This window comes from Eriocheir sinensis, chromosome 38 (genome assembly GCF_024679095.1).
Source record: "Eriocheir sinensis breed Jianghai 21 chromosome 38, ASM2467909v1, whole genome shotgun sequence".
Classification (NCBI taxonomy): domain Eukaryota; kingdom Metazoa; phylum Arthropoda; class Malacostraca; order Decapoda; family Varunidae; genus Eriocheir; species Eriocheir sinensis.
In genome coordinates, this window is record NC_066546.1 from 13,865,104 (window position 1) to 13,887,393 (window position 22,290).

At 45.1% G+C, this 22,290-nt stretch overlaps 1 protein-coding gene across 11 annotated transcripts in view; it reads left to right on the forward strand.

The window, feature by feature from the left end:
• Nucleotides 1-22,290, forward strand: part of LOC127008702 (recombining binding protein suppressor of hairless-like) — a 198,654-nt gene that overhangs the window by 145,484 nt on the left and 30,880 nt on the right. For 2 of the 11 annotated variants that reach the window (XM_050881039.1, XM_050881040.1), the window contains exon 1: nt 6,067-6,384. The exons of the other annotated variants lie outside the window; for them this stretch is intronic. In XM_050881039.1, the coding sequence (XP_050736996.1) occupies nt 6,219-6,384 (166 nt within the window). In that variant the 5' untranslated portion in view covers nt 6,067-6,218. Of the gene's footprint in view, nt 1-6,066; nt 6,385-22,290 lie in introns of those variants that run through there. 11 annotated transcript variants of the gene reach the window in all.

Below are 22,290 nucleotides of genomic sequence, written 5' to 3' on the forward strand. Positions count from 1 at the left end.
AAGTGGGCGTGGGTGATGATTTGGTAAGGTGGTAGGGGGGGGAGGGGGGACGGGTATTATGTGTGTGTGTGTGTGTGTGTGTGTGTGTGTTTGTTTGTTTGTTTGTTTCCACACACACACACACACACACACACACACACACACACGTCACCGTCTCGTCACACTATCTACTTTATTTTGCAAGACGAGTTTCTCCAAGGAAGGAGGAGGAGGAGGAGGAGGAGGAGGAGGAGGATGAGGATGAGGAGGAGGAGGACATCCACTCTCCCTTCTCTCTCTATGTGGATGATGACCCATATTTACCTCCCATTCTCTCTCTCTCTCTCTCTCTCTCTCTCTCTCTCTCTCTCTCTCTCTCTCTCTCTCTCTCTCTCTCTCTCTCTCTCTCTCTCTCTCTCTCTCTGAGAGAGAGAGAGAGAGAGAGAGAGAGAGAGAGAGAGAGAGAGAGAGAGAGAGAGAGAGAGAGAAATTACTCATGATAACGCCATTTTGTGTGCGCTTGAAACACTTGACTTCGTTCCTTCCTTCCTCCTCCCCCTCCTCTCTTCCTTCTCCTCCTCCTCCTCCTCCTCCTCCTCCTCCTCCTCCTGTAACTGGCAAGTCACCCCAACATCAATCATACAAACCCTGTGATTCCAAAACCTCCTCCTCTTACTCCTCCTCCTCCTCCTCCTCCTTCTCCTCCTCCTCCTTCTCCTCCTCCTCCTCCTCCTCGGTCTTGGTATTGGAGGCTAAAATGAGAGAAAGTTGGAAGTATGATCAAAAGTCGAGACCTGTCAGAGAGAGAGAGAGAGAGAGAGAGAGAGAGAGAGAGAGAGAGAGAGAGAGAGAGAGAGAGAGAGAGAGAGAGAGAGAGAGAGATTATAGCTGTTGTTGCAATAATGATCATAAACGGCTTGTGGTATGAAGTGCAATTTGTATGAGGAAGAAGAAGAAGAAGAAGAAGAAGAAGAAGAAGAAGAAGAAGAAGAAGAAGAAGAAGAAGAAGATGATGATGATGATGATGAAGAAGATCGATGAAATAATATGAGAGGAAGTGAAGGAGGAGAATTATGAAGAACAATAAATAACGTTGGAATAAAAAGAGGAAGAAAACATCAACTATACAGAAGAAGAAGAAGAAGAAGAAGAAGAAGAAGAAGAAGAAGAAGAAGAAGAAAAGAAATAACAAAATGAGTATAAGGCGGAGGAGGAGGAGAACTGTAAATGAAAAGATACGAAGGAAAAGGACGACGAACCAAAACACGGGAAAAATGCAACAGAAAACGAGATGAAGGAACAAGAAGAAGAGGAGGAAATAAAAATCACAAAAGGAGGAGGAGGAGGAGGAGGAGGAGGAGCGGAAGAAGAAGAAGGAACACCAACATCTCCACAAAAGCATTTAACTCGAAACCACAAAAAAATAAGACCACAAAAGAAAAAAAAAAAAGCAATATAGATAAAAATCGAGGAATATCTTTTAACGCCGGAGAAAAAAAAAATATTGCAAGCTAAATGGATGAAGAAAACAGAGACATTAAACGAAGCCTATCATTAAAAATAGAAGCTTAGGAAGAGGAAGTGGAGGAGAGATAAGATGTTGGGGATAAGTGGTGGTAAGTGGAGGCAGGAGGAAGGAAGGAAAGTATTTGCAGCATGAGAAGAAAATGGAGAAGAAGGAGGAGGAGGAGGAGGAAAATAAGAGGAGAAAGAGAGGCAGAAGAATGAGACGAGAATGAAAAAAAAAAAAAGCAAGGAAGTGAGAGACGGAAGGACAAGAAGTGGAGAGGGGAAGGAAGAGGAGGAGGAGGAGGAGGAGGAATATAAGAGGAGAGACAGGGGCAGAAAACGAGAGGAGAATGAAACAAAACAAAACAAGGAAGTGAGAGAAGTAGGAACAAAAAATGGAGAGAAGGAAAAGGGAAGAAAATGAGAGAAAGAAGAACTTGTTGAAGGAAGAAAGATTGTGAAATGAGAGGAAGAGGAAGAGGAAGAGGAAGAAAATGAGGGAGAGAAAGAGGAACACGAAATTGAGGAAGAAAACCGCACAAATGAAGAAAAGGATATTATAGAAAGACGGGGAGGAAGAAAACGATAGAGGAGAAAGAAAACGAACAGGAAAAGAAAACAAAGAAGAAAACGTACTGTGGGTTTTGTCGGCGCTCAAGAGTGGACTGAGAGCCGGGCGTGGGGCGTGAAGGCGTGTGTTTAATAAGGGTCGCCCACGCCACCATCCACGCCCCCCTCCCCCCAGGCATTCCCGCTGAAGCCTGGCGCGCCGTCCACTGTAACGCCCCCACACGCACGCCTCCACGCCCCGCTCCACGCCGCCACGCACACACGCACACACACAGACAGATAGGCACACACACACGCTACTTCAGGTCACTTCGCCTCCTTTCTAAATCCATGTCACTCAGATTTCTTTCTTTCTTTCTCCTTCGTTCATTCATATACATCCATCACATACATACACTAATACATACAATTGATAGACGACCACTACATACCACTACCACGACCATCACCACTACCACTACCATTAACCACCATTTGCTATCGAGGCTTCACTACTACTACTACTACTACTACTACTACTACTACTACTACTACTACTACTACTGCTACAAACCGGTCGCCGCAAGAATGTGAAAGGAGAGTAGAAAGAAAGAAGGAAGGAAGGAAGATAGAAAAGCGAGATATGGTCAAATTAGAAGTAAATAAAGAGAAAGCTAGGTGTTAGAGAGAGAGAGAGAGAGAGAGCGTTTTGCAATCTAGTACAGTGGCGCCATCTTAAATTCTTGCCTTATTTTACTGACCACTGATATGATTGGCCGGTGTGTGTGTGTGTGTGTGTGAGAGAGAGAGAGAGAGAGAGAGAGAGAGAGAGAGAGAGAGAGAGAGAGAGAGAGAGAAGACAGAAAAAAAAAGAAATATGAATGGCGATGGACCAGAAACGAAGAGAAAGGAGTGGAGGAGTGGAACTGAATGGAGGTATATTACAAGGAGGGAGAAGAAGAGGAGGAGGAGGAAGAGGAGGTATAATGGCCCTTAATGGAGGACTTTTAATGCTGTTCTTGCAGGATCGTGTCAACCCTCCGGAGTGACAGGTGGGAGGGGGCACCTTAGCTTTTTACCTGTGCTTCCCTAATGATTTTCTTACCTGTGGACGAGGAGCAGGAGGAGGAGGAGGAGGAGGGGGGGGGTTAAGGGGTGGTATATAGGAAAAGGGTAGAGAGAGAGAGAGAGAGAGAGAGAGAGAGAGAGAGAGAGAGAGAGAGAGAGAGAGAGAGAGAATAAAAGACATATATGGCAAAAAAGTAAAAATTCGTGTTGAGAAAGCAGAGAAAAAAAAGGAATGGAAAAAAGTAAAGGAGGAGGAGGAGGAGGAGGAAGAGGAGGAAGAAGACTTGGAAGGAAGACTGAAGTGAAAGTTTAAGAGAATTTCGGGTTAAATGTCTTCCAGTCCTGCCTACTGACCCCCCCCCCCTCTCTCTCTCTCTCTCTCTCTCTCTCTCTCCTCTTTCCTCCTCTTCCTCCTCTTTATCTCTCTATATCTTAATACCTGGAACTGTGTGTGTGTGTGTGTGTGTGTGTGTGTGTGTGTGTGTGTGTGTGTGTGTGTGTGTGCTTTTTTCTCACGCCTAACCTTTTTTTTTTATAATCGTTTATTATTATTTTTTTTTTATCATTAGATCTCTTAACACCACTTGATTGGATACGTATGTGCTCCTCCTCCTCCTCATCCCCCTCCTCCTCCTCCTCCTCCTCTTCTTCTTCTTCTTCTTCTTCTCCATCTGCTCTCTTGGTTTGTTGCTGAGCGCTTTGCAATGTTACGAAAGATGCTGAGTTGAGTCTGATTCTCTCTCTCTCTCTCTCTCTCTCTCTCTCTCTCTCTCTCTCTCTCTCTCTCTCTAGTAAGGATTCTGGTATATATTTTTCAACGCTATTTTTATTGGGTTTATTTTTACGTTGTTTTTCCTCAAGTTTAAATTTTTTTTCGTTTTCTTTGAGGTTTATTTTCGTTATCGCCTTTATTTATATTTTTAATGTTTGGTTATTTTCGTCTGTTGCTTTGTGTTTGTTTTCAAGGTTTGGTTATTTATTTATTTCATTCGTTGTTGTTTTTTTACTTTATGTTCTGTTGATGTATTTTTTTGTTCACGTATTGACATGTTCCTTCCTTCTCTTCCTCTTCTTCTTTATCCTCCTCCTCCTCCTCCTCCTCCTCATTCTTCTCGTTCTCGTCCTTCTTCCTACTCCAACTCCACTTTGTCTTCCCACCATCTTCTCAATCGTAGTCCTTTCCTCCTCCTCCTCCTCCTCCTCCTCCTCCTCCTCGCCTTCCTTTTTCATTGCAAATACACAAAAAAGTCGTATTTAAGGAAAGAATATAAGAAAAAAGCACGCAAGGTTAGAGAGAGAGAGAGAGAGAGAGAGAGAGAGAGAGAGAGAGAGAGGGGGGAGGGGGAAGCTGGCCGTTCTGTGCTGGGTCAGTCTGGCGGCCTCTCCATTAGCCCAGTCAGGCACGCGTGTAATGACCTGTGTGTGTGTGTGTGTGTGTGTGTGTGTGTGTGTGTGTGTGTGTGTGTGTGTGTGTGTGTGTAAACGATCGACTTTCAGGAATGAGTCTGTTGCCTTTTTTTTTACTTTATTTTTTTCCCCCATTCTCGTTTTTCCATTACTTTTTTTTCTTAATTTCTTGTGCGGCAGAGAGAGAGAGAGAGAGAGAGAGAGAGAGAACAAGTCAGTTCTCTCTTCTTTCCTTCAATGTTTTCTCTAGTCTCTCTTCCTCCTCCGTCAACTCCTCATCCCTTCTCCTTCCTCTCCTCTTCCTCCTCTTCTTCCCCTTCTTACTCTTTTCCTCCTCCTCTTCCTCCTCCTCCTCTTCGTGGCACCATTACCGCCTTGCCAAGTGTACCAAAAAGCTTCTGCAATTGATTCCATGCCGTAAGGGCGCGAAAAAAAAGTTGAAAATACCTTAAATTGGTGATTAGAGCCTCGGGAGCCGGAGGAGGACTAGGCGAGGAGGAGGCAAGATTATGCTTCCCCCGGGGCGGCCTCCTCCCCCCGTGGCCGCCAGGGAGGTATCGACGGCGGCCCTTCAGTGTGTATAACCCGTGTCGTGGGAATATTTGGTGGACGGACAGGTGTGTGCGTATAGCGGCGGCTGCGGGCCAGAAGGGCGTGCGCGGCGGCTCCGTGGCGTGTGTCCGCGGCCCTTGTTGTGCTCAGCCGCCCGCCGCTCGGTGCCACAAGGACACAAGCGCGGGAGTCCTGTGCAGGATCCTGTGTGTGAGTCCTTTCGGCGTGTGCTTGGTGCCCGAGGGAGCTCCTGAGGGTGTCGGTGACGTCCTGGCGTCGAGGGAGTCCCGAGGGGCGAGTAAAATGACGGCGCTGCGGCGAGGGGGCGGGGCCGAGGGGAGAGATGGCGGCGGGCTGCGGGATGGCGGCGAGGGGAGAGAGAGGGAGATAGAAAGAGAGGAAGAGAGGGGAGAGAGAGAAAGAGGGGAGGCGAGTGTGTGTCCCCTCAGTGTGCGGTGAGCCCACAGCCGCGGCATACACCTCCGCGCCGCCCTCCCCACCCGCCGCCGCCGTGGCCATGAGGCAAGTCGTGCCCGCCGCCGCGCCGCCCGCCATGTGCTGACTCCCGGCCCGCAGCGCCGCCCGCACCAGCCTGTACCTGACGGAGCGGCGGTGATGGCCTGCCGCCGCCAGGGGCGTCTCCTGCCGCCGCTGACGGCCGGCCCAGCAACGCTGACCACTTGCTGACGCGGTCCACTGAGGCTTTGTGCCCGCCGCCGTTACCGCCGCCGCCTCCGCCGCCACGTTCCACGCAGCGCCTGGCGGAGGGCGTGACGGAGCGAAGACGCCGCCGCCGCTGCCCGCGTGAGCTGTACGCCAGGAGGGTGATGCCCCGCGCGGCCAGACCCTGTCCTCACCCGACGCCCTCCTTCCCCACACGCCTGCCCCCGCCCTAGCCCTGCCCGCTCCTGAGTGCACCGGAGCCGCCCTCGGCCTCTCCCTCGCGTCCGTCGCGTGCCAGCCTCCCAAAACAAGATTTCTTGTAGTGTCCCGCCGGGCGTCACCAACACAGCGCCTCGTCACAGCCCAGCGCCTCGCCGTGCTGGTGACTTGGCCTTTGCGCCTCGCCGCCGCGCCTCGACCTTTGCCGCTCATTACACGCGACACGCCCGCCGCGGGAGGCGTGGCATGGGCTGACTGACCTTCGCCGCGCCATGACACAGACGGGCGACACGCTGACCATGGAGGACCTCACCGCCATGCCTCTCTGGGACCACCACGGCCTGCACCACCACCACCACCACGCGCACCACCACCACCACAACTTGCACCACCACCACCACAACCTCCACTTCACCACCAACTACATCGCCGCCAACGGTAAGGCCGCCGCCCCGCGGAGCCTCAGGAAGGGATCATCGACTCCGTCACGGCTCCCTCTCCGTCTTTTTGACCGAGCGACGGAATTTTCGAAACACCTTGAAATTTTAAGCCTTTTTCCATTCATGATTACATATGTTTCGTTGTGAGGAAATGGTGCCAGCTCTAATATTCTTTGGTTAGTTATCTTTGTTTTCCAGTGAGAATTGCATATATTTTTTATTCCTTGGCCCCCCAAAAACATAACCTATTTTTCTGGGCTCGTTGATGACAGTCTTTTGCATTACTTCTTCCCTTGAACCCACGCACTTCCTGGCATTATCCTGCTTGTGTTCGCTTTTTATTACGACTTATTTTACGCTTGAGCTATATGGAGCTTGTCTAGTTATCGTGTATGAGTGTGTGTGCGAGTGAGTGAGTCAGTGAGTGTGTGTGTTTGTGTGTGTGTTTGCCACGCCCCCTTTTTTCAACTTTCCCTGACTGTCTTCTTGTTTTTTTGTTATTTTAGATTATTTTTATTATTATCATCATTATTATTATTCACTTGTTTTTCGTGTTTTTTCCTTTCTCCTCTTTCTGGACACTGCAGCCTCGTCATCCTCTACTACTACTACTACTACTACTACTACTACTACTACTATTACTACTACTACTACTACTACTACTATTACTACTACTACTACGCTATGATTCATAATAAGCATAAATTACGAAGACTGACTCATTGTATTTTAGCCCGTCAAGTGTGTGTGTGTGTGTGTGTGTGTGTGGGTGTGTGTGTGTACCGCCCACCTACGCCCATTCAAGGACTATATGGGCGTGTCGCTCCTCCCGCTTACACACACACACACACACACACACACACACACACACACACACACACGCACACGCAGAACAAAATTATGGAAACCAGACAGCGGAAAATGCATAACAAAAGAGAGAGAGAGAGAGAGAGAGAGAATTTGATAGCATGACATATAGCATTAAATATGACATTGAGTATCTTGGCCGTGATTGTGTCTAAGTGGTGTGAGAGTGTAGGGAGGGAGGGAGAGAAAGAGAGAGAGAGAGGGAGAGGGAGTGGAAATAAGGGTGTTAAGTGAGAGGGGAGGAAAGGAGAATAGTGAGAGGTGGGGTGGAATAAAGAGGGGAGGAGAGAGGGGAGGGAGGAAGGGTGAAGCTTAGGAGTGAAGAGAGAGAGAGAGAGAGAGAGAGAGAGAGAGAGAGAGAGAGAGAGAGAGAAAGGAAAAAAAATAAAGGTGGGAAGGGAAAGAAAAGTGAATGGGGTTAGAGACATCAGAAGGAAGAAAAAAAAGAGTAAAAGGAAAAAGATAAGCGAGGAAAGGAAAAACAAAACAAATGAAGAGATAAATAAGGAAAACGAAACAAGAAGAATAAAAGGGATAGGAGATAAGAGGGGAAGAGAAAGGGGGGAATGAAGAAAGTACGAGGAGGAAAGAAGGAAGGAAGGAAGGGAAGAATGAGAGAGGAACAAGACCACGAAATAAGAGGGAGAGAGGGAGACGTGGATAAGAGGGTGATGAGAGGAAGAGGGAGAGCAATTAGAGGAAGGAAGAGGGAGGAGAGGAAGGGAAAGAGGGATAAAGATAAGAGCAAGGTGAGGAAGGAAGGAAAGGAAGAGAAGGGAGAGAAAAGTAAGGACGCGAAATTAGAGGGAGAGAGAGATGTGGGCAGAGGAATGATGAGAGGGAGAGGAAAGAAAAGAGGAAGGAAAGGATGAGAAAAAGTAAGGACACGAAATAAGAGGGTAAGAGAGACGTGGATAAAGGAATGACAAGAAGAAGTGTGTGTGTGTGTGTTAGAGGGAGGAGAGAAAGGGAGGAGGAAGAAAGGAAGGAAGGGAAGGATGAGAATAAGTAAGGACACGAAATAAGAGGGTAAGAGAGACGTGGATAAAGGAATGACAAGAAGTGCGTGTGTGTGTGTGTTTGTTAGAGGGAGGAGAGGGAGGGAGGAGGAATAAAGGAGGAAGGGAGGAAGGGAAGGGCGCATGAGAGAGGAGTAAGGCCGCGAATTAGGGTGTTTAGCGGGTGTGCATGAATGTGGGAAACTAAGTGTTGGGAAATGTTATTATTATCATTATCATTCTCTATTATGTTTAGACTCAGTGCGCTTGCCAAAAAAAAAAAAAAAATTGCAAGGTGAATTTTAATGTTGGGTTTTGGGAAGGAAGGAAACCCAAGAACACATATTTGACAAGGCTTTCGTAGGAGTTGTGGGCATTTCCAGGGGTAGTTTTATGACTCTGGTGATAGTTTCATCCTTCCTCTGTACCCTGAGCATATAAATGTTGGGTTTTAGGGAGAAAGGAAGCGATTGTTCTCTCAAGGTACTGTGTGTTTAAGTGTTACAGAGAAAGAGAAGTGTAGATATGTAGAAAAAACGTTGCTTAGTTTGTTAAAGGTACGCTTGTCAGAAAGAAGCAAGGTGAATTTAAATGTTGGGTTTTGGGAAGGAAGGAAGCGGTCGCCATCTCAAGGTACTGTGTGTTTAAGTGTTACAGATAAAGAGAATTTGTAGATATGTAGAAAAAACGTTGCTTAGTTTGTTAAAGGTACGCTTGTCAGAAAGAAGCAAGGTGAATTTAAATGTTGGGTTTTGGGAAGGAAGGAAGCGGTCGTCCTCTCAAGGTACTGTGTGTTTAAGTGTTACAGATAAAGAGAAGTGTAGATATGTAGAAAAAAACGTTGCTTAGTTTGTTAAAGGTACGCTTGTCAAAAAAAAGATATGCAAGGTGGTTTTAAATGTTGGGTTTCGGAGAGGAAGGAAGCGATCGTCCTCTGAAGGTACTGTGTGTTTAAGTGTTACAGATAAAGAGAATTTGTAGATATGTAGAAAAAACGTTGCTTAGTTTGTTAAAGGTACGCTTGTCAGAAAGAAGCAAGGTGAATTTAAATGTTGGGTTTTAGGAAAGGAAGGAAGCGATCGCCATCTCAAGGTACTGTGTGTTTAATTGTTACAGATAAAGAGAATTTGTAGATATGTAGAAAAAACGTTGCTTAGTTTGTTAAGGTGGGCTTGTCAAAAAAAAAAAAAAGGTTATAAAGACAAAGAGAAGTGTAGATAAAAAAAAAGCGTGACTCGTGTGATAGTTGTGGTTTATATATCATACTTGTTGTAAGTTATGTGGTTAGAGGTTAAACGTATTACTGAAGACCCTGATTGTAGCACAGACATCGCAGAATCTAGTTTTTACATCAAATTATATCATGTTAGTGAAAAAAAAAGTAATATCTGACTCGTGTATTAAAGATTGTCATTTCCTAAAGTTCCTACAGTTAAAAAAGCGCTTAAGATAATGATGATAATGATGATGATGATGATGATATGGTTAGTCTGTAGATATGTTACTGTATTATCGAAACTGACCATGAGTTCTTAGCATCGTCAAAATATAGTCATAGTTACACCAGACGAAAGGGAAGGTGTTTAAGCCATCCAGGTGTACATCATCCGCTAATCAATAGATGGGTTACCTGGGAGGGGAGGAAGGCAGGCTGTGTCGGGCTCAACGTTATTATTACTCCTTTGTGACGGCGGGGAGGAGGATTTACATATCACCCGCTCGATCGGTCTTCTTTAACTGTTTTTCTCAATGCGACCTAGTTTTTGTCCGCGACCTATTTGAGTCATCTCGGGGGAAGGAGTGTACTAGAGTCGGTGTTCTCAGTCGCTTCAACTACAGTATATCAGTCGGGTTGTAATGAGTGTTTTTTTAGGTTCGTGGTACAGGCGATGGGTCAAACTACTTCTTCCAAAGGCCAAAAATTATATCAGTCGGGTTTTAATGTGTATCTTTTTAGGTTCGTGGTACAGGCGATGGGTCAAACTACTTCTTCCAAAGGCCAAAAATTATATCGGTCGGGTTCTAATGAGTGTTTTTTTAGGTTCGTGGTACAGGCGATGGGTCAAACTACTTCTTCCAAAGGCCAAAAATTATATCAGTCGGGTTGTAATGAGTGTGTTTTTAGATTCGTGGTACAGGCGATGGGTCAAACTACTTCTTCCAAAGGCCAAAAATTATATCGGTCGGGTTCTAATGAGTGTTTTTTTAGGTTCGTGGTACAGGCGATGGGTCAAACTACTTCTTCCAAAGGCCAAAAATTATATCAGTCGGGTTCTAATGTGTATCTTTTTAGGTTCGTGGTACAGGCGATGGGTCAAACTACTTCTTCCAAAGCCCAAAAATTATATCGATCGGGTTCTAATGAGTGTGTTTTTAGATTCGTGGTACAGGCGATGGGTCAAACTACTTCCTCCTGTCACATCAACTACTTACAAAGACCAAAAATTATATCAGTCGGGTTCCAATGAGTGTTGTTTTAGGTTCATGGCACAGACGAAAGGGCAAACTTCCACCATGGTCATAAAACTACCCCTGGAAATGCTCAAAACTCCTACGAAAGCCTTGCCAAATGTGTGTTCTTTGTAGTGGATGAAAAAAGCCCGTATCCCTAATCGTGTCGTCATCTCAGTTCGCCTATATGTAAAGCCTCACGTCAGAGTTCCTGGGGTTTTCATGGACTGTTATGTGAGGCTAGTGATATAGTGTGTTCTTTGGAGTGGACGAAAAAAACCCGTATCCCTAATCGTGTCGTCATCTCAGTTCGCCTATATGTAAAGCCTCACGTCAAAGTTCCTGGGATTTTCATGGACTGTTAAGTGAGGCTAGTGATATAGTGTGTTCTTTGGAGTGGATGAAAAAAGCCCGCGTATCCCTAATCGTGTCGTCATCTCAGTTCGCCTATTTGTAAAGCCTCGTCGAAGTTCCTGGGATTTTCATGGACTGTTATGTGAGGCTAGTGATATAGTGTGTTCTTTGGAGTGGATGAAAAAAGCCCGTATCCCTAATCGTATCGTCATCTCAGTTCGCCTATATGTAAAGCTTCACGTCAGAGTTCCTGGGATTTTCATGGACTGTTATGTGAGGCTAGTGATATAGTGTGTTCTTTGGAGTGGACGAAAAAAAACCCGTATCCCTAATCGTGTCGTCATCTCAGTTCGCCTATATGTAAAGCCTCACGTCAAAGTTCCTGGGATTTTCATGGACTGTTAAGTGAGGCTAGTGATATAGTGTGTTCTTTGGAGTGGACGAAAAAAGCCCGCGTATCCCTAATCGTGTCGTCATCTCAGTTCGCCTATTTGTAAAGCCTCGTCGAAGTTCCTGGGATTTTCATGGACTGTTATGTTAGGCTAGTGATATAGGTCGGTATTACAAGACTCTCTCGCTTCTCACACCAACTATTTCTAAAGTTCAATGAGAGGATCAGTTGAGTTCTCATGAGCGTTTCTTCAGGTTCACGGTACAGAGGAAGGGTCCAACTACCACCAGGGTCATAAAACTACCTCTGAAAATGCCCAAAACTCCTACGAAAGCTTTGTCAAATATGTGTTCTTGGGCGGCGAAATGTCTTTTAATATGACCCGACTTATGTACCTTGAGCGGGAACGAACCACCCACAAGAGCCCGGTTAGTCTTTTCTGTGGCTTTGGGAAACATCGTAATGGGAACCCGATACGTGTAACAATGTATACCTAAGACCAGTGTCCCTCCCGCCTCTAGTATTCAGTTATTTGTGTATGGAGAAATAGCAACTCACATATTTGAACATCGCGACAAGACTCTTTCAATGATAAGTCAAATATGAGAGTCTGATACGGAGTTGAACGGCGGGGCAATGCGTATTCGTCCGTTTCTGGGTGGTTGGGTGTGTGTATAGTTGTGGAAGGGTGTGGCCGTGAGGGGTGTGATGCTTAGTGGGGTGTGAAAAGCCTGGAGGGGGATGATTAATGTACTGGGGAGAGTGTGTGGGAAGGTGTGTGGCTGGGGAGAGGGGAGAGAGGGGAAGGACGGGGGAAGTTGTGGAGAGGGATGTTGAGAGAAGGGGAGGAAGGGGAAGTGTGTGTGTGTGTGTGTGTGTGTGTGTGTGTGTGTGTGTGTGTTTATCAAAGGGTTACTCAATAATTTTAGGATCTTGAGGTGTTCTCTCTCTCTCTCTCTCTCTCTCTCTCTCTCTCTCTCTCTCTCTCTCTCTCTCTCTCGTTGTTTTGTCCTTGATGTACTTTATGAGAGAGAGAGCGATAGTGAGATAGAGAGAGAGAGAGAGAGAGAGAGAGAGAGAGAGAAGGCTGCGAGGCGGTGTGTGTGTGTGTGTGTGTGTGTGTGTGTGTGTGTGTGTGTGTGTGTGTGTGTGTGTGTGTGTGTGAGTGTGTGTGGGCGGAGGCTGCGGTGTAACTAACTATCCACTAAGTTTTATATTACACACACACACACACACACACACACACACACACACACACACACACACACACACACACACACACACACACACACACACACACACACACACACACACACACACACACACACACACACACACACACACACACACACACACACACACACACACACACACACACACACACACACACACACACACACACACACACACACACACACACGAGGATGCATGGCAGAAAGATAACACCTCAATTTCGCGGAAGATATCATGAGGGCGTGACTGTATAAAGGTGTGTGTGTGTGTGTGTGTGTGTGTGTGTGTGTGTGTGTGTGTGTGTGTGTTCAAGGTCGTGTTCTCCCTTCTGAACATGATATTTGCTCAGCCGAGAGGAAAGAGTTGGGGGGGAAAATATAATAGAATGAGCAGTGAATGGGCATGTTTTTAGTTCCTGCCTCGAGATGGCGTTGAGGCATTTCCATTGTGTTCGGGTTATTTATCGTCTTCCTTCGTGTTATTTTTTACGCATTTACCCTTCATTTGTTTCATCCGTCACCTCGCCTCGTGATATTTTAGGTGCGTTGCTGTTGTTGCTGTTTGCAGTTGTTGTTTTTCTGGGTGCTATTTTTTGTGGGTGTTTGATACGCGCCTCTATTATTTTTGTTTTGTTTTTGTGTTTGGTTAAGTAATGTTCATGTTTTTTTTGTTTTTTTTTCCTCCTTACGTCCATCATCACCATCATCATCACCATCATCATCATCATTCATACAAATCATACACCTACAACGACCATCACTGTAACCACTACCACCATCACCACCACTACCTTCATCATCACCACCACCATCACCACCACCATCACTATCATTACCTGTCATACCATTACACCATTACCTGTGGCCTTACCTTGCACTATCCCTGTCACCTTTCACAACACTTTGATCCGGTAATTTAAGGCTTCAGGGCTCGGGGAGAGAGAGAGAGAGGGAGGGAGGGAGGGAGGGAGGTTAGTGAAGGGTGGGGAGAAATTAGAAAGGAGGGTCGAAGGGAGAGAAGGGGGAAGGGAGGGAGAGAAGTGAAGGGTGGGGAGAAATTAGAAAGGGAGGTTGAAGGGAGAGAAGGGGAAGGGAGGGATGCAAAAAAGTACATATTACGCAAAAATTGAGGTATGCTACGTGAGGTCATATTTAATAATGGTGAAATGGAGCCGTCGCGTAGAGCATAATGGAGGTGAGGAAAATTATATTGAAGTTGAAAAAGAGGAAAGAAGGAAAATAATGGAGGTGAGGAAAGACGGTGTGAAAAGTGACAGAAAAAGAAAATATTGAAAGTGAAAAAATGCACAAAATTATTTGGCGTTAGAAGAAAACAAGGAAAAAAGGAATTAATGGAAAAAAAAGCAGTTGATAAGAGTAGGAAGAAAATAATGAAATGGAAAAAAATTATGACAAAAGTAAACAAACGTAAAGAAGAAAAGGAATGAAGAAAATAAGAATGAACTGATGATTTTTAGTCTTAGAAATTTACCAAAATGAAAAACAAACAGCCAGGCAGAGGGAACGAAAACGAGAGAGAGAGCGAGAACGAGAGAGAACGAAAACAAGACAGAGAACGAAAACGAGAAAGAGAACGAGAACGAGAGCGAGATCGAGAGAGGTGTATACACAGGAAGGCTTCGCGGTCCGGGTGTAACGTGACGCTAATTTACCAACGCGTCGGCTGTGATAACCCGCGGCGTATGTGTCCCACCGCCGCGCCGCACCTGTGCCGCCCAAGGTACACTCACGGGCCGGGGGGTGAGACAGACAGACACACAAACACACAGACCAGACAGAGAGACAGACAGACAGACACAAACACACAGACCAGACAGAGAGACAGACAGACAGACACAAACACACAGACCACACACACACACACACACACACACACACACACACACACACACACAGACACACACAAACACTCTGACCAGACAGACAGACAGACAGACACATAGACAGAATTACATAGAACTAAAAGAAAGGAAGAAAAAATATATTGTATGTGAGGAAAACGATTATTAACAGTTTGATGAAGGAAAATAAGTGAAAGAAAGTAGGAGGTGAAAATAAATATATAGAGAAAGAAGAAAGAAACAGGAAAAAATGAGTAGATATGTAAAAAAATAATGGAAGAAAGAAAAAAAGACGGAGAAAGTTAGAGTAATGGGAAAGGAGGAAGGAGAAGAAAGGAAAGGAAATGGGGAACGAAGAAATAGGTAGATAGGTAGATAAATTAATAGATAGTGCTTATTGGTTGCTTTTTTTTACGCGGCAAATTATAAAAAAAACTAATAATGGCGTAATAATAAAATACAAATATCAGCTCATAGAGAAAGTTTATTTATATATACTAAGTTAAATTTTAAACTGTCCTAATAATGTTATGTATATCGAAATCAATCAGCCTGAAATCAGTCTTTAAAAATATCATCCCTGTTAACAGCTCACAGAGATAGCTTATTTATATACTAAGTTAAATTCTAAACTGTCCTAATAATGTTATGTATATCGAAATCAATCAGCCTGAAATCAATCTATAAAAAAATATCATCCCTATTAAGATGATTCACTTTTGCGGTTTACACTGAATATAGGAAATGTTATGTTAATTGATTGAGGGAGTACCGCGTTTTTTACCTGCGTGAGAAATCCGCGTCAAGGTATCACACAGTAACAGAATTGGTAAGTGTCGAGGATGGGAGAGAGCGTGAAGGACTGGGATAATTACGGCGGGCGTTCGCGTAACCCGACGCCGCCGCCGCTAAAAGGGAACTTCCTCCAAAACAACACATGAATCACAGGTGGAAAATAACTCGCCTGCTCAAAATAACTCATCTGTATAAGAGTCGCGAGTGGAAGTAGAAATTGTGATGTAAACTTTTTTTATAATCACATTCTGCCCTGCCTGGGGGTTGGGATGGCATGTTCCTCCCTTCTCCCTTGTTTACCTGCAACAATAAACTATCAATCAATCAATCACCTTTAACTGAATGATGGAAAGTGAAAGGAAAAGAGGTGAGGTTTGCTGTTTTCAAATCTTTCCCTCCATCTTCCCCCAAAAACGTTATGTATAGAAGATAATACTTGTGAAAATAGAAGTCGAAAGGAAGCTTATAACCAAACCGAAAACTAGAGGTAGACTAAAAGTAGAGGTAAAATATATATAAAAAAAAATATTACTCTTAAAATTAAATTAGATATATATGGAAAGTAACTTGGTTGTACACGAATTACGAGTCGAATCAAGAATTATAAGAACCGAAATATTATACGGAAATTAAGAAAAGTAACTATAGTACAAGTATTTTAAAACCTTTCCTCTTCCCATAAGAAATAAATATAAAAAAAACATAGACGGAAAGTAATTAATTCGATGAAACAAACAGATTCTAAAAAAATACACACACAAAAAAGGAAAAAAACAACTCAAATTTGAAAATGCGGCAAAATCTAGCAGGAAGAAAAATTAGGTTCTCTTGGGTGCGTAAGTTCAAGGAAAAATAAATGACTAAGTAAATAAAAAAAAAAAAAGATAAATCCATGACTGTGGGATTCAGAGGTTCTTTGGTGACCTTGTGAGCCGTGCTTCGAGCCCCGCCCACCGCTGCCTCGTCTAGCACATCGCCGAGAGTGCGTAAATTAGCACCGCGCACCTACTCGCGTGTTACCTGTACCCTACCTGGCGGGCTGGAGGGGGGGGAGGGGGGGGGACAACCTTGCCAGCCTCCCGGGGTCACGCGCCAGAGGGGAATAGAATCACAGGGACACACGCTACAAGGGGAGGCAAATCTGATACTTAATATAAAAAAAAAGAAAAACGTAAACAGGTAAAGGTATCTAACGGTCAAGGTAGCTAGGTGTGTGTGTGTGTGTGTGTGTGTGTGTGTGTGTGTGTGTGTGTGTGTGTGTGTGTGTGTGTGTGTGTTGTTTTGTTTGGAGATGAAAACTTTCTCTTCAAACTTCAGTCAATATGTAAAGAACTCATTCATAGTTTTGTACTTGCCACACACATACACACACACACACACACACACACACACACACACACACACACACACACACACACACACACACAAAAGAAGCATTCCCTATTTTATTTCCGTTCGCATCAGAAGAAAAAAATACGTACCTGTTTTTTAGTGTATAATTTATTTTCCTTAACTAAACAATTTAACCTCAAAACCAGTGACAGTGGAGGCGGTGGCGGAGGAGGTGAAGGTAGTGGTGTTGATTGAGGCGCTGAAGGTAACCCAGAAATCCGCACCCCTTCGTCTGGAACTCAGGTGTGTCCTTACCTGGGAGGGACACAGGTGGAGCAGGGCGTGACGCGGGAGGGAGGGAAGAGAGGGAGGGAGGGAGGAAGGGAAGTAGGTGGCGTGAAGTGTTTAGGATGGAGGGAGGGAGGGAGGGAGGGAGAAAAGTGGAGTGCATGTTTAGGGGAGGTAGGGAGAAGGGAGGGAGAGGAAAGGGAGAGGCGTGGCGTGCATTGGGGAGGAAAGTGAGGGATGGGAATTGCGTGCGTGTGTGTGTATGTGTGTGTGTGTGTGTGTGCGTATCAAGGATGTAGGGAGATAAAGGGAATGAGGAGGTGAGGTGATTCATGTACGGGGGAGAGAGGGGACGGAGGGGAGATGGAAGGGGAGAGGACGAGACGAGAGAGGAGGAGGACCTTGATGCTTGGAAATGGGGAGAGGAAAGGGGAAAGGAGAAAGTGGGTGTTACATGGAGAGAAAGTGCGCAAAGAAAATAATAGAAGGTGAAAAGAAAGGAAAAGGGAAGGGAAGGAAGGGAGAGGAGGGGAGGCAATGAATGTGTGAGGGGGTGAGTGAAAGAAGGGGAAGGGGGCGTAAGACTTTCAATAACAAGGGGAAAGGAACATGAGAGGGAGAGGGGATGGGTGAAATAATAAGAATAGGAAGGGGAAGAGAGTGGGAGGAGGGGGAGAACGGGAAATAAAAGGAGAGGAAGGGAAGGAGAAAGAAAAGGAAGAGGGGAAGGGGAGAGTGTAGGAGGAGGTAAAGTGGAGGAGTGTGGGACGAGGAAGAGAAGGGGAACGAGAAGGAGAGGAAGAAGGGAAGGGGAAAGTGGAGGAAGAAGGGAAGTGGAGGGGTGTGGGAGGAGGAGAAGGGGGACGAAAAGGAGAGAAAGAAGGGAAGGGGAAAAGTGGAGGAAGAAGGGAAGTGGAGGAGTGTGGGACGAGGAAGAGGAGAAGGGGAACGAGAAGAAGAAGGGAAGGGGGAAAGTGGAGGAAGAGGTGAAGTGGAGGAGGAGAAGGGGAACTAAAAGGAGAGGAAGTAGGGAAGAAAGAAGGAAAGGGGAAAAGTGGAGTGTGGGACGAGGAAGAGGAGAAGGGGAACGAGAAGGAGAGGAAGAAGGGAAGGGGGAAAGTGGAGGAAGAGGTGAAGAGGAAGAGGAGAAGGGGAACGAGAAGGAGAGGAAGAAGGGAAGAAAGAAGGAAAGGGGAAAAGTGGAGTGTGGGACGAGGAAGAGGAGAAGGGGAACGAGAAGGAGAGGAAGAAAGGAAGGAAGAAGGGAAGGGGAAAGTGGAGGAAGACGGGAAGGGGGTGCAATACTGATAATGGAAGGGGAAGGGAGCGGGAGGGGGGGAGGGGGGGGGGTTCACCAGAGCGTCACAGACCACCTTAACGCCTTCACAAACTACAGGATGCGCGGTGTTACACGTCTAGTCGCCCCGCCCCTCCCCCCCCCCCCTTCCCCTTCTCCCCATCCCTCCCCTCCCCGCCCCTTCTGACTTCTAAGGGAGGTGGAAGGGAGATTGAGTACGCGAGAAATTCCTCTTGTTTTTGTTTTTTTCGTTTTTTTTTCTGTTATCGTAGTTTTGTTATCATTTTTTTGTTGTTATTGTGTTCATTCGTCTATGCTTTCCACTCCCTCTCATCTCTACCATACCCAACCTGTCCCTAACCTTTCATTTTTCTTTTACAAATCTTTCTCTCTATCTCCCTTCTTCCCTCTCGACACTTCATCTATGCCCACCCTTCCACCCATCCTCCCTTCCATCTTTTCTTCCACCCACCCACCATTACCTCCACCCACCCACCCATTCATCTTCCACTCATCCACCCTTCCACTCTTCCTCGTGAGTTTCCGGAGTCACGTAAATCAGGGTTTAAGGTTGAGGGTCGCCCGCTGGTTAGGGTCAGGGGTTGAAGGCTCCACAGATACTTACACTAGTCTTCCTTCTTTCCCATTCTCCTGTCTTTTTTTTTTTTTTTTTCGGGGTATTTTTGTCATTATTCCTGTTTTTTTTCTTTTTCTGTTTGTTTATCTTACTGTTTTTTTTGTGTGTGTGTTTGGAATTGTTCATTTTTTTTGTGTTTGTTTGTTTGTCTGTATCCGTGTCCTTGTTTGCCGCTCTGTGTGTCTGTCTGTATGTCTGTTTGTCTATCTGTATCTGTCTCTAAATACGTGTGATGGTAAGAATGAAGATAGTGAGTAGTAATTGTAATAACAGACATAACAACAGTACTAACGAGGGATCTGATTCACACCTCATCAGGAACCGATTATATATTTTTTTTGCCCGACACTTTTTTTCTATTGTATGAAATAACGAACTCTAATTGTGGGAAGCGCGGAAAAATATGTTGAATTATTCCCAACAAACTATACTACTACTACTACTACTACTACTACTACTACTACTACTACTACTACTACTACTACTACTACTACTATTTCATCACAGCTATTAGTACGAGCTCTTCATTTTTTTTCCACTTTTTATGATAAATTTTGAGCGTAAACTTTGCGTGCGTGTTGGCTGTAAATACGAAATGGTACTCTTCATGGTGACATCAGAGAGAGAGAGAGAGAGAGAGAGAGGGAGAGGGTTAGGGAGTGAGAGAAACGACAGAACGGAAAAAAGGAGAAAGAAAAATATACCCGGAATAAAAAAAAACAGAAAAGGAAATAGAAATGGAAGAATGAAAGTGGAGAGAGAGAGAGAGAGAGAGCCTTGTTGACCCCCGCCACGCTGTCCTACACACCTGGGCGTGGACAGGTGTTCCTTTCCCACCTGCAATATTGATGACTCCTCTTTCCCTCCCTCCCTCCCGTCTCTCTCTCTCTCTCTCTCTCTCTCTCTCTCTCTCTCTCTCTCTCTCTCACTTTTTTTCCACCATTTGATCTGTTCTAACCTTTCATGTTTTTTCGTATCGGTTATTTCGTGTGTGTGTGTGTGTGTGTGTGTGTGTGTGTGTGTGTGTGTGTGTGTGTGTGTGTGTGTGTGTGTTTGGGAGGTAAAAAACAAACAACCTTGCCATGGAAAGTGAGAATTAAGGTATGTGGTGGGGGCTCCCTTTAAACACACACACACACACACACACACACACACACACACACACACGAGTGAAGGTTGTTACGTCAGCACCGGGTAACGCCACGCCGGGTTCACACACACACACACACACACACACACACACACACACACACATTACTCCATCAGGTGCGGCAAAAAGAGGGAAAGCCAGTGTCAGCGCGTCACTCAGAGCTGGGCCAAGAAAAAAGCGTGAAAAAGTAGTGTAGGGAGCCGTCTCTCTCTCTCTTTCTCTCCCTCTTTTTCCCTCTCTCTTTTCTCTCTTTGTCTGTACTTCTTAGCGCTGTTTTTTTCCATTATTTCTGTCTCTTTTACTCTTTTCTCTCTCCTTATTGTTTCTCTCCTCTTTCTGTTTCCCTCCCCCGTCTCTCTCTCTCTTTCTCTCCCTCTTTTTCCCTCTCTCTTTTCTCTCTTTCTCTCCCTCTTTTTCCCTCTCTCTTTTCTCTCTTTGTCTGTACTTCTTAGCGCTGTTTTTTCCATTATTTCTGTCTCTTTTACTCTTTTCTCTCTCCTTATTGTTTCTCTCCTCTTTCTGTTTCCCTCCCTCGTCTCTCTCTCTCTTTTCCTCTCTCTTTTCTTTGCCCTTCCCCTTTCTTCTTTGTCTATCCTTCTCAGCGCTGTTTTTCCATTATTTCTGTCTCTTTTCTACTCTTTTCTCTCTCCTTATTGTTTCTCTCCTCTTTCTGTTTCCCTCCCCCGTCTCTCTTTCTCTCTCTTTTCTTTGCCCTTCCCGTTTCTTCTTTGTCTCCTTCTTAGCGCTGTTTTTCCATTATTTCTGTTTCTTTTACTCTACTCTGTCCATATCGTTTATCTCCTCTTTCTCTGTTTCCCTCCCTCGTGTCTCTCTTTCCCTCTCTCTCTCTTTTCTTTGCTCTTCTCGTCTCTGTCTCCTTCTTAGCGCTGTTTTTTTCATTATTTCTGTCTCTTTCTCTCTCTTTTCTCTGCCCTTATCGTTCCTCTCCTCTTTCTCTGTTTCCCTTCCCCCTATCTCTCTTTTCTTTGCCCTTCGCGTTTCTCTTCTTTGTCTATCCTTCTTAGCGCTGTTTTTCCACTATTTCTCTCTCTCTTTTACTCTTTTCTCTGCCCATATCGTTTCTCTCTATGTTTCCCTTCCCAGTTTTTTCTTCCCTCCTCCCGTCCCCTTTCCTCCCTCATTCTTTCCCTTCATCTTTTATCTCATTCTCGTTCGTTTCTCCATTCTTTCCTCCCTCCTCCCGTTCTCTCTTTTTCTTTCTCCCTCGTTCTTTTTCCTCCGTCCGTCTCTCCTCCACTTTTTCTCTCATCCTTTCCCTTTCTTTCTTTTCCTGTTTTTTTCCATTCTTGCTGTTTGTCCTGTTCCTCTCTTTCCCTCAATCATTTTCATTTTCCTTCACCTATTTTTCCTCTATTTTATTTTTTCCACTTTCTTCCTCATTTTCTTTTCCTCCACCCCCTGTTTCCCCTCATTCTTTCCCTCCATTCCTCTCACTCTACCTCAGTTTCCCCTTCCATTCCACCTCTTATCTCTATTTCTTCTCTCCCTCTGGTTGTCTGTACGGCTGTCGGGGTGGTTGAGTCTAGATGGATGAAAGAATGAATGGATGACAGGATAGTGCTCTCTCTCTCTCTCTCTCTCTCTCTCTCTCTCTCTCTATCTATCTATCTATCTATCTCTATCTATCTATCTATCTATCTATCTATCTATCTGTACCTTCTGTTTTCTTGCATTTATTTTGAAGGGAAAGAGAAGGAAGGAAGGAAGAAAGAAAGAAAGAAAGAAAGAAAGAAAGAAAGAAAGGAAGGAAATAATGTTTAAGAGAATGACCGGAAAGAGAAAAAGGATACTGATGATAAATGAGGAAAAGGGAAAAAAAGAAAAATGGAAGAGGGAAGAAGAAAGGAAGCGAGGAAAGAATAAAGACGAACTGAGAGAATAAATGATAATGATAGTACGATTAGAGAAGAAGATGAGGGAGGGAAGGAGGAGGAGGAGGAGGAGGAGGAGGAGGAGGAGGAGGAGGAGGAGAGAGAGAGAGAGAGAGAGAGAGAGAGAGAGAGAGAGAGAGAGAGAGAGAGAGAGAGAGAATTTTGCACACATTTATATATATTTTGCATCATATTACTGAAGCTCTTTTGAATAACGTTGCAAAAACAGTCCCGTCGCGTGTAATCCCCGAGAGAGAGAGAGAGAGAGAGAGAGAGAGAGAGAGTTACGTTGCTGAGGACAATAACAGTACAAGACAATTAATACAAAAAACACCAATCACCACCACCACCATCACCA